This window comes from Neopelma chrysocephalum, unplaced genomic scaffold (genome assembly GCF_003984885.1).
Source record: "Neopelma chrysocephalum unplaced genomic scaffold, ASM398488v2 Primary Assembly neopelma1_76, whole genome shotgun sequence".
NCBI classification, from domain to species: Eukaryota; Metazoa; Chordata; class Aves; order Passeriformes; family Pipridae; genus Neopelma; species Neopelma chrysocephalum.
In genome coordinates, this window is record NW_020897737.1 from 9,800,354 (window position 1) to 9,813,185 (window position 12,832).

Here is a 12,832-nt window from a genome sequence, read left to right on the forward strand (position 1 = left end):
AAAGAGATGGCAGAAAGAAAATAACCTATGGTAAAATCTTCACATTTCTTAATTAACTCAGGCTGATATACTTCAAAGAAATTCTTCCAATGCAGGAAAAGTTTATATTCGCAAACTGCAGATTTGTTAATTGTCTTTCTGGAAGAGGTGGCAAATGCTGAAGTCAAAAGGAAACATCTCCTCAACCTAAATCAGCCTTCCTCATTAAATAATTAATAGGAACTCTGCAGGCTGACAGAACAGAATTAAAATAGAGGGCAGAGGGAAGTTATGTCTGATTTATTGGTCTTCTGCCAACTGCGAATTCTAAAACAGAGGCAAACAACTAACTAAGAGTGGTATGTGAAATATGCCTATTATATGTTTTATGTACATATACCTAAACAAGTAAGTGGTGAAGTAGAGGACTTGTAATAACACTCAGCATACCATGTCTTTAATGGAATCATGTGAATTCACATTTGGTTCACAAATTTGATAATAAAAGCTACTTTTCCAAGTGATTTCAATGCACACATCTCTTCATATAAGTTGAACCATCACAACCATGGCAAGAGTTCTATAAACTTATTTTGATGGTAGTACTGGCAGTATTTGTCCCTGGATGACAGCTGCTTTCAAGGAAACTTCGGGAGATCCTTTACCTAATTCTTATGATGGACCAGAATGGAGAAAAAACTACCTTGGCACCTGAGAACTGGATGGTTATAAATAGAACATCAATATCTTTTAAAAAATCTTGTGGAAAATCAGAAATATAACAGACCTTTAAGCCTCAAAATTATACCAAATCTATATCAAATTCAGCTCATGGAATTGTTCTATAATCTTGTTCACTCTCATACTATTATAATTAGCTCTGTCCCTCCCCCCTTCATTTGTAGGGGTCAAAGATTCTCTATTTCTTTAACAGATCAGCATGTACCACCATTCAAAAAAGGAGACACATGCTTCTATTCGCTATACTTTCGTGTAGGAAAAGAAAGAGATGCTTGAAGAGATGAAATTTGCAGAGTTTAAGGCCAAGAGAAAACATTAGATAACACAACCCAAAGTAGTTATACATTGCAGGCCATTATGTGCAAGTCAATCCATCCATTCAGTTGCTTCTGATAACTACCATTTGGGAGAAGTATTTTTCTGAGAAAGCACCCCCATATTATCTGTGGCAGAAGGCTGGATTAAATAACTTTCTGAGGTCACTTCCTGCACTATTTTCAATGCTCTGTGCTTTGCAAAACTCTTACAATTTAAAAATTTTTCATTCCGATAGTATTTTTCCCTCAATAGCTAATCACCTTCCCTACCTCCAGTCTGAATTTCTACAACTCCAGCTTTAAAGCTGTTGCTTTACAAAAAGATTTTTGTTCTATACTGTTTGTAGTTAAACAGGTCTCTTTCCCAGGGAAATACTGATCAAGTAATTTTCAACCATTTTTCTTGGTAAGAACCCCACACTGAGTAACTTTATAGGTATGTCCACACCACGTAAGAGAGCTTAGAGACATTTATGCTACTATTGTTGTGAACTGCAAGTCTATATAGCACTGTGCAGTGTCCTAGAGAGTGAGATTGTCAGATCAAAAATTAATTACACTAATTACATTACATCTATATGCAAGATATGACACTCAGCTACACCAAAACTTCCATGATATTATGATCTAACAAAGAATCTGCAAGATTCCCACACATCTCACTAACTTTTGGAGTTCTCAAACACTTCCATCAGAATATTAAGAAAGCTATTAATTACAAAACAACTATTTTTCATTTAGTGATCATGATTACAAGTAAGGTTAAGCTATGATAAACTCTGCAGAGGTTACCAGTGCATGACCGTCATTTCCACAAGCTTTTATTTGTGTGCAATTTTTCAAATATTTGCTGCTATTTATAATGCTGAACAGCTCAACAACAAGTTTATGCACATTTACTTGTGTCTTGATTTTGTTTTGTTTGTAATTTGCTGTTTTTCTTAAAGGTGAAGTGAAAAACAGCCATAGCATTGACCTTTCAGAGAAACACATGATATTTTCAAGGATTACATTTTTATGCTAATTCTTCTTTGAAGTAATTGTAAAGAAAATGGAATCAAACAGCCTCACAGTTTGTTGAAAACATGCAATTATTTGTTGTCTTCTTTGCATATATTTACAATAGGCATGTCATTTAATACTGAAATATTGATCATCCTTAAAGGGCACTGTATTTATGTTGAGTCTTCTTGAATTTGACAATCTATATTTGCAAATTTTTTTCTTCTTCACAGTTTATTTCCATACAAATGTTGAGCTTTGTTTTCCTTTTTAAAATCTCTAATCCATTTTATTTGTAAAAGAAAGTCTTGCAGATGAACTTAAAAACTCCTGACAGCCATAGTCACTGCTACATCCCTCTTGGCTTCACTAGTTAAACAGGGATTACTGAAAATCCTGTTTCTATTCATAAAGACACATAGACAGAAGGAGCAAAATGAACAAAACCAAAAAGATGGCAATATACCAAGAGTATTTCTGCTACCAAAAATATAACGACCTAATGCATTCCCAAACTTAGGTCTCTCCAAAAATCCTTAGATGGCTCTCAGAAATGTTAGATATACAAATAACTACATCTCATCTGTCTAGGCAGGGAGGGAGGACTGAGGCAAAAAGAAGCAGTGTAACACTACTATCAAACCTGTGTCATGGTCTCTTAAATTTCTAGCCAATTTTCAACTAAGAAAAAAGATGTGAAATCTCAAAAAAAAAAAAAAAATTACCTGCTCATGCATCTGCAATCCATTGATCAAAGAACTGTGAACACATTTCAGAGGAGGTATTTCAAATTTAGTTGGAGAAAAAAACAAAATACAACAGGAAATTCAAATTGAAAATTAAAGCTTTTGATACATTGGGGGGACAAAAAAGTTTTGGACAGAGATGACTCCTCTAATGAGGAGTCTGCTCTTAAAGCCCTATTGAGCTAAACTGAAAATGTCCCACTGAAACATAACTCTAGATTTGTTCTAGGTTAAGGAGAAAAATACTGACCTTTATCCTGACTGATTTTGTCCTGTTTGTAGTTGAATGCATTTCTAGTGTTCTATCACACTTCAATTAGTAGGTTTATATTTGTGTAATGCTAAACCAAATAATAATACTAAAATATCATTACTTACTTAGGGGCAATGGTGACAGTGTTTCCTTTAGGTAACGAGAAATCATCAGCATCTCTTCCCCTAAGAATAGCCTCATATATCAAAGGTTTTTTGCTTGGGTTTTTCAGACGTACCTATTGCAACAATAACAACAAAATCAGCCTATTTTTATTTAATTTTTAGAGTATAGTAAGTATATTCTGCATCTAAGTTCCGAAATACAAAGTAAGGATATAAAAAAATATGAAAGCACTTAAAATAACTAAGTAGATCATTTTTCTTCCAAAGGAGTATAGATTTCCCACAGACTATGCAACTTTAATTTTTCAGAGTATTCTTTTTGCAGTGTACGCTGCACTCCTATGCCTGTTAATCTCTTATTCCTCTCTTTGATCTCAGATTTGTCAAATTTGTAGATTTTTTCCTGTGCTTACAAGCATAGGGAAAAAACAGCAGCAGAAGTGAAATCCCAAGACTGAAGAGATAAAAAGAAAATGCAAGCTTTCATCTTCTGTATTTAACAGCCAAATGACATGAAACTTCTTAATTCTTTTTTGTAGTATATACATAATATAAACACATATATACATACAATGTTTTAACCTTGCACTACTACAAATCTAAATTCAATGGTTTCAGTACCTGTTTAATAACAGTTGCATGGAGAGCACCTGTAAATTCTACAGTGTTCTTGGGCAAGTAGTCAGGGAGACCTTCATACAGGTAGACACACAAAATAAGCATCATGATTGGGTTTGGATTACAGATATCAGTGGCCTAATATTGAAAAAAAAAAAAAGAAAACAATAACCAGATATTCAGTTAAAATTTTGCCTGTATAGTTTAGAGATATGAAGATGAAGAACAAAAAAAGTTTAAGGTAATTTTTACTATACAAATATTTTCAGTCTAACCTGTAATAACTGGATAATCCCCATAGCTAATATGAATATGAATCTAGTCAGTGGACGAAATAAAACCCTGATCATTGATGACATGCTCTGGTGATAAACCTAGGCTAAAAATTAAACCTACCTTTTTTTCCTCACATTTCAGCAGAAAAAGACGTTCATTTAATTAAAATGAAGTATAACCAAAAAAGCAAGTAAAATTTACTGCTTGGAAAACATATGTCTTTGCTATCTCTAAAAAAATATATACGTAAAATCTTTCAATTTACTATGAAAAATATCAGCCCAAATGCTCCTACATGCAGTTTTGCAACTGTTTATGAAGACAATGTCACCACCAACTAAAAACTTCATAGTTATTTTTATCACAGATACTAAATTACTTTACAATAGGTAGCAAGTATTCCTGCATCTTAAATATTTGATTTACAGGAAAGTATTTGAATGGCAGCTGCAACACATGTCAAAGCTTCAATCCTCAGCAATTCTGGTAAGTCACTAAAAAGAGCGGCAGAACTATTAGCCACACAGACTGAAAAAAAGGAGAAAAAAATTGACTCTTCTAAACTGTCTTAGCATGGCAAGAGAGATGTATAGACATATTTATTATCTTAACTATCTGATTTAACTTCTACTTTCAAGTTAAGATTTATTTAAAGTTTTAAAAGTAAAGTTCTCTTGCCCTGTGCCCAGTCAAGCAGCACATCCTACTTCCAGTAATTCTCACACAGCTCCCTCTCTAATCTTCTGAGAGTGAGTACATCACTGAGCACTGATCTGAATTTTCCCTGTAACTCTCCATAGTTTCTTAGATGACGTTTATCCCTGTAATTCTGAAGATTAATTTCATATACTCTTCATGCATAATGCAGACATACATATTGTAATCATATTTCTCATCTTCTATTTGTTTGATTCCATCACTACTGTTTTTTAAGATTCAAACTTTAGGATGCATTTACTATGCAAAGTAAAAAAGCTTCTTCCCTCCAAAAACTTTAAATCTGAAGTCTGAAAAATATTCTGATTTTTTTCATTCACTTATCTCAGTAATGGTTATTGAATGTTAACAAGTTATTCCAACACAGCTGTGGTTTTACATCTCTACTGTTCACTTTTCCTGCATTTTCATTTAAGATAGTAAACATGCCAGAGTAGATTATCTGTTGAAGTCTAACTTTCTTTTGCCACCCACTTCTTTCTACTCATTTCCACTTAGATCAGAATTTATTCCCTTAGAAAATATTATTATATTTTATCCTGTGCCAAATTCATAAAACTGCCTTTGTGACATTCATCTACTACTCGAGGAACTAAATTTAAAAATAAAAGAAAAAATAAAAAAGTAGTGTACTTCTTAACAACATTCATGAGAAAATTCACAGTCTATAAATAGTATATGCTTTAAAAAATGTGTTAGTAAACAACAGCAATTAATAAAGTTTAACAGATTAATGCCTTAAATTTTATCCACAACAAAGTTACTCATCATATGAAAAAGCCTACTCTCTTTCTAAAGCCATTCCCCTTTGTCCTATCAAAATCCTTCTCCAGCTTTCCTGTAGCCCCCTTTAGGCACTGGAACGTGCTATAAGGTCTCACCAGAGCCTTCTCTTCTCCAGGTTGAACAACTCCAGTGCCCTCAGCCTGTCTCCGCAGGGGAGGTGCTCCAGCCCTCTGACCATCTTCATGGCCTCCTCTGGACCCACTTGAAAAAGCCCATGTCTTTCCCATGTTGGAGGCCCCAGAGTTGGATGCAGCACTCCAGGTGGAGTCCCAGAAGCAGAGGGACAGAATCCCATCCCTGGCTCTGCTGCCCACGCTACTTTTGATGCAGCCCAGGATGTGATCGCCTTTCTGGTCTGCGAGTGGACATTGCAGGGCACTGTCCATACCCCAAATTCCTTCTCCACAGGGTCCCTCTCAACCTACTCATTGCCTGGCCTGTATCCATGTTTGGGATTGCCCTGACTCAGATGCTGCTCACACAGAACCACGTCTTTAGTCTGTCAAGGTTCCTCTGTGTGACACCCCTTCCCTCTAAAGTATCAACACCACCACTCAGCCTGCTGTCATCCAAAAACTCACTGGGTGCATTCCATTCCACTGACCATGTCCCCAACAAAGATAATAAATAAGACTTGTCCCAGTACAGATCCCTGAGGAACACCACTCATCGCTGGTTTCCATCCAGGCATTGAGCCATTGACTGCAATTGTTTGAGTGCAATCATCCTTATCCACCAAGTGGATCAGGTGTCAAATTCATGTTTTTCCATTTTAGAGACAAGGATGTTGAGTGGGACAACTTATCAATATTATCAATAAAACTGAATTCCAGCCAAATGTTCTTTATCCAATGCATCCACTTTTATATGCAAGCTTAGGAAGATTCAGTCCATTACAATTCTCTTTGAGTGTTTTTACTGAATACCCTAGGAAGGATATGTATGAGAAGACAATTTCTACTCTAACAAATAGAAGTGATTTTTATTTTTTTTCTCTCTTCTGTTTTCTAAATTTAAGACCACACATCAATATTAGATTATTTTCTCTGGCAAACCAAGGTATTTGCATTTACATTATAGATTGGTGGATAGACAGAGTTCCATCTGTGTATTTGCATTATCATACAAATTTTAGCCGAATAACTAAGAATTAAGAAAGAAATCATTTTCCTTATGTTACTTTTTTCAAGACATTGCCATATTTATCAAGTTAATAGCTCCTTACTGAAGTATGGGAAACTTAAGACAAAAAATGTGTTAATCATCTTTAGGAGATGATGACAACAAAAATACAAATAGAACATTAATTGACAGCCAGGAAATTACCTTTCTAAGTGCATATAATAATCTGCATATAGCCTCAAGGAAAAATATAATCCTGAAATTCAAACAATTCTATGTTTTTGCGTTTCTTTCCTCTTCTCCATTTGTTACTGACAGAATCTTCCTTCTCTCCTTCATTTCAAACTCAAGTCTTGGAATTACTGTCTACCCCTCTTTCTTGCTCATATGGCCATGTTATTGCCCAGTTTTACTGCTTTTCACTTCATAACAATGCTGAATTTCTCCCTTCATTTCAACAGAAAAGACACATTAATTTCCAGATTCTTATCACTCTCTCACTTTACTCACAACATCTGTTACAACTTGTTTGAAAATATCCTTCCTTTTCGTTGGTCCCAAACATAAATGTAAAAAATATAAAGTATTTTTGGCCTCTGTTTTAAGTCAATCTGGAACAAATTGATTTCCTCCACTGGCTATTCCCAATCACTGTATCTTCTCTCCTAATCTATCCTTGTCACATACATTCTCTCCATGTCGCTGTTATTCACCATCCTATCTTGCAACACTTTATTTCAGACTTTCTTCAAATCAAAGCATTTTAGAACTTAAAAACATCAAATACAAATAAAAAACCACCTAGAAAGACACCACTAATACTCCAGGGTTGAATTGTCAATCATGATTAGAAAGTGGAAACAAAGAATTTTCTGCTCAAAGTACTCCATCTTAAATCTATATCTTAATTCTTAAAGGGATTTTGGAGCTGAGGACTTCCAGACAGTTAAATTTCTTTATTATTACAGAATCTTATATTTTTAGAGGATTAAAAGTGCCACCTGTTCCAGATTTAATAGTGTCTCAGCTTGTGTTGTCACCACCATCCTCACATTAATCAAAGCAAAACTGTCCTGAGAGTTCAGAAGCAGTGACTGCCTGACTCAAGAACTTAGCCAATGCTATTGGAAGGAACATTCGACCCTGCTAAATTTAAGAGACAAGACTATCACATAAATCCCAGATTGGGACAGTTCAGCAACAGGATTTTTAATTTTAATGTCTTTTTAATTTTGCTGCTTTTATTGCTGAAGAACAAGATCATTCAGAAATTTCTACAGTAACCTAAAAAAGTATATAAGAATTCCAGTACATCTATGTAAAATGTACCCTTAGAACTAAAATGCAGACCTCAAAGGTCCAAGATCTGTTCCTTTCCTAATGTCGACTGATTATATAGCTTTGTTTAAACTCCTAGTCTGTACAGAGGCGGATTTTCCCACCTATAAAAACACCAATATCTAAAAAATATGCTGAACTAATAATACTGCAGTAATGTAGACATTTTAGTCTTAAAACATGCTACATGCATAAGGAGGCTATCCTAGAATTCTGCTTATATATCTAGTGTTTAACACCTTTTGCATATCCAGCATCCAGACTTTGCCTTCATGTGCCGAGCTGCCTGTTTTTCTTAATTCAAGTCGAGGCAAAACATGCCTTTGTTTTGAGGGTTATACCCAGATTATTTTTATGCTTCCTTTCAGTCACAAGTATATGAATAGTAGATTTTCTTGGTTTAGCTTGTCATAGCAAAGCCGATTATAACATCATTATCTGTATCAGGAGGCGAGAACAAGACAGTAGCTGATACAACTGCAAACAGCAGGATCAATTTTTCCCTATAATAATAACAAAATCAAATGTAAAAGATTAAAAAAAAAGTAATTGAGCTTCTTTTTAGACTACTTTGCCCACATCACAGCTGTGATTCCTAATAGTATCAATTCCTTTGGAAAGTTTCTTCATATACTTTCAAATATTATGTCTGTTCTACTGTATCTGCTGTCGTCCAGCCAGCCCAATACACTCCATACCCATCCCAGCCCACCACAGTACCTGACATTCACTTTGCTCATGATGGAACCTGCATCATTCTGCAAATTCTTAAGAGAATGATGTGATCTGAAACAAGTTTTCACTACTTTTGTTAAGCACAGGATTTTTAATGACTCAGCAAGCAAAGCAGAAAAGGAAAATAAGAGGGAATTTGATAATTTAAACAAGTAATAGTTTGGTAACTAACACACACAACCAGCACATGAAAGATAAGATCATGAATCCCTGTGAACATGGAAACCTGTAATGCAGCCTGGTCACTGCTATTAACAGGCCATAAGCTTTGTACTGAATTTACAGAGCCTCAGCACTGGGGTTTGACAAACCTTCTCTGTCTGAAGGTTCGCTGGACATCTTGTAGAGCTTTGCTTTACTTGGATTAGCTGTGACAGCAACTTTTTTTAATTTTTCAGGCCTCTGTGGTTGATTTGTTTTACTTTTATCTTCACATGGTTCTACCAGAACTACCAGATATAACTAACTCACAGGTGGACAAGAAATGGATAAAGAAATGCAGACTAGAAGCAGAAGAAAACTGGGTTTGGGGACAATGAACAAAAAAGTAATATCTAACATAGGTAAATGTCCCCATATCTAGAAAAGTTGGAACCACAGGTCAATAAAAAAGACAGATGTAAAGCATGTTTACTATATATATAAAAATTATCCCAAAAAAGGACATCAGAAGCTAATGACTTGGAGTGTTACTCTCACCAGCAGTCCAAAGCTCCTGACTTCTGACTACATCAAACCTGGGACAGAACACTCATGGGCCTTCATGATTAGATAGATGCATGTGTCACCAGACTTTCAAAAAACTTCTTTCACCACTTTTTACGTTGAAGTGCATGATGCTTGTCCTTAAATATATTTTTCTAAATTGCCTTCCAATGTCAATAACGAATTCCATTTGGATTTTCATTGTGTGATTTATGATGCTAAAACCTGAACTGAATTAATCCTATGTTCAGCTAGTTGTATATGAGCTATTATACAAAGCAAAGAATTATGGAAATTACCTGTAATTAAGTGTACATACATAAAGCAGTATATTAGTTTTCCTCATAAAGTAGCACACCATGGAACAAAACTATTTCACTAAAATCTCCCCTTAATTTGATGTACAATACTACTATAAAAAAGTAAAAATAAAAATATCAACCTATATAAGAGCTGCTAGTATAAAATCATTTACCTTTATGTCTATATTCAGATTGACAGCATGCATAGCCTTCACAAGTAACAAACAGTTGTGCAGAAACTGTTGATAAGTTGTTGGATTCGTATACATCCTTATAAAGTGAGTAGAAATCTAGAGAAGACAGAAAAATCAAACTCAATCTTCCACTAAGCAAAGTTACTGATTTTGTATTTTCAGTCCTTCAGCAACCCATAAAATCCAAATTTCAAACTGAAATTCAGTGTTAAGAATAAACCCAGTTAAAAATTAACACTGAAATAATCTCCCATGAGTTGCTAAATTTTGTGGTTGGTTTTTTTCTTTTTAAAAATACTATAGGCCAAGAGTTGTGTTAAGGAAACTTCCCTGTCTGACCACCCAGGAGCCCCTCTGGGAGTCACCAGAGCTGGGACCGAAGGCCCATCGCAGCAGTGGCTCCAGTGAGCCGAGGGGTGCCCTACTTGACTCCCTACACTCCCCCACACACTCAGACAAGACACCTGGATCTTTAAAACAGTTTAATCTTGGTGCAACAGCAGAATAACAGCTCAAGCTGGTGCCTCTGAGGAGGGACCCCAAACAAAGGAAACCCTGAGCCACGCAGAGCTCAACCTGCAGCTGCACCCCGAGCTGCCTGCACTGAATGTATTCCTGAACATTGCAAAGGAAAATCAGGCCTAAACAAGGCCACTGATGCTGAAGAACTGTATAAAACTTGCACGATATTAAGAAAATTCCTTACCAAATACGGACAATAAGCTGCCACCTGTGCTGCCAATACCAGACCATCTAGAAGATCTTGGTCAAAATTTACTATCCATCTCCTTGGTGGTACTCCACCTGACGGAGAAACAAAGCAAGATTAATGAGACTTCTCTCCAAGAGGCTTAATTTTTTTCTACGTAGATATGATAACTATTTGAAATCACTGAGTAGAGGAAAAAACAGAAAAAGGAGACATCCATTATCAGGTAGAATTTCCCAGACATATTTTTATTCCAGAGCCATGGCTGAAAACATGAAAAATCTCACCTAGAATATTGCAACTATTATTCATACACTCATACAGCCTGTAAGAGTATTCATCACAGCAGAATGGAAAGCAAGTAAGCTAAACTTAACCTCATAGGTTAGGAACCTAAACATGTAAACCTTTTATTTTTAAAGGCCTAATATTAATAGGGTTACTGAAACTCATGAAAATACAAAGGGATCCTTTAAAGCTGCAATGTTTAAGTACACAAAAAGGAAAAGGTTATTGATATTCTTTAAGGTAATATTAAATTATGTGGGACAAATGCAATATAAATGAAACCCAAGGGCTAATTCCTGCAGCATGGATCACCACTTCTACATCTGTGTTGTAAAGGCCAACTCTTCACGAAGTTAGATAATTTTTTCTATTTCTAATGTGTTTATTAAAATAAAACTGATTATTAAGAAAATAAATATAGTTTATTTGTAATTTCTCATTTGGAGCATCCATATCTTAAGTATTTAACACAGCATATAAACAACACTTTGTCCTTAAGAATCCTAATAAATCATAGGAAGAAAACAGTTACTTGAAAACACTCAACCTGAAGTATAAAAAGTTACTGATGTACCAGTAACTAAGTACTTTAAATCAGTCTATGCCCAACTACCAGTACTTTCTTTTCTAGACAATATACTGGTTTTGAGGAATGAACACATAGAAGTTGATCTTTTTTAAGAAGAACAATCTGGTCACAAACTCTCAAGTACTGAGTCATGCCTTCTCTGTTGTATTATTTGCAGTTTCTTCCAACTTCTATTGCAAAGACACCTATTACTCAGGTTTTTGTGTTTCCATTACTGTCTCAGGTCAAGTTCCCAAATTCAGGAAATACTTTGGACTTCAGTCACCGGCAAGGTTTTCAGATAGGCTGGGATCATGTTTTCTCATATAGGACCAATTATATAGGTTTCATTTCACTATTACACCTTTAAAAAAAATTAGTTCAGCCTACAACAAAGTCCTGTACCATATTCTAAGCAAAATCTATCTTTCACTACTCAACACAAGAATAGACATTATAGACTACAGATGACTCAGTATCTGAAAAACTTAAAATATCTATCACTTCCCATCAACTATTTGTAGATACTTCAGCATATTCATACAGCTCTAGGAAGAAGAAACAGGAACAGATGCTGCACAAGCTTAGCAACAAAGGTATGTAAATTCATCTCAGCTTAAATCTCTGACATTAGTAATGATTTTAATCTGCCACTTCTTCAGTGTGGTGATGTTTAGGCTTGGTCTAAAATCCTTTTTTTTTTTTCTGTTCATGCTGTGAGTCAATTTAAATATTATTCTAAATATTCATTAAATGTATGCTCAGTAAAAAAAAAAGTATTTAAAAGAATATTTTATTACAATTTCATTTTCTGTAAGTTTTCAAATCAAAATTACAACATGCATTAAAATTTCACTGTGTTAAAGGTATTCTTTTCCTTATTGTTCAAATGAAACAACTTTTTTTCAAGCAGAAAACTGACAAGTTAGGGATCCTTGATAATTCCAGATTGGAAGGCACAAAAGATGAAGTCTGACAGGATATATAGCACCTCCACATTACCTGTGACAGGAACCGATTATAGTAAATATGGGCCTCAACAACTAAATTGGAACAGTACTAATTTTAACTAAATTCAGACCTCTATTTTAGAAATATCTACCGCAGGAGACATTAATTTCAGCCCATCTCTTTGGTAATCTGCTTACACTTATTTCTAAAGTATTTAATGCAGTCACTGCAAAAAAAAAATTTTTAAAATAGCAAAATAAATTTTTAAAAGCTTATTTTGTTCCTAAAAAGTCAGATTTTCCAATACAAATCCATCATTTTATTGATCATAGTTCGTACCTATCAAAAATCAATAAACTG

The 12,832-nt window shown here is 34.8% G+C and overlaps 1 protein-coding gene across 3 annotated transcripts in view; it reads right to left on the minus strand.

The window, feature by feature from the left end:
* CFAP47 (cilia and flagella associated protein 47) overlaps window positions 1-12,832 on the minus strand; it is a 275,466-nt gene that overhangs the window by 186,358 nt on the left and 76,276 nt on the right. For all 3 annotated transcript variants that reach the window (XM_027689060.1, XM_027689061.1, XM_027689062.1), the window contains exons 34-37: window positions 10,663-10,760; window positions 9,936-10,052; window positions 3,785-3,919; window positions 3,164-3,276 (exon numbers count right to left, since the gene is read on the minus strand). In XM_027689060.1, coding sequence (XP_027544861.1) covers window positions 3,164-3,276; window positions 3,785-3,919; window positions 9,936-10,052; window positions 10,663-10,760 — 463 coding nt within the window. The remainder of the gene's footprint in view (window positions 1-3,163; window positions 3,277-3,784; window positions 3,920-9,935; window positions 10,053-10,662; window positions 10,761-12,832) is intronic.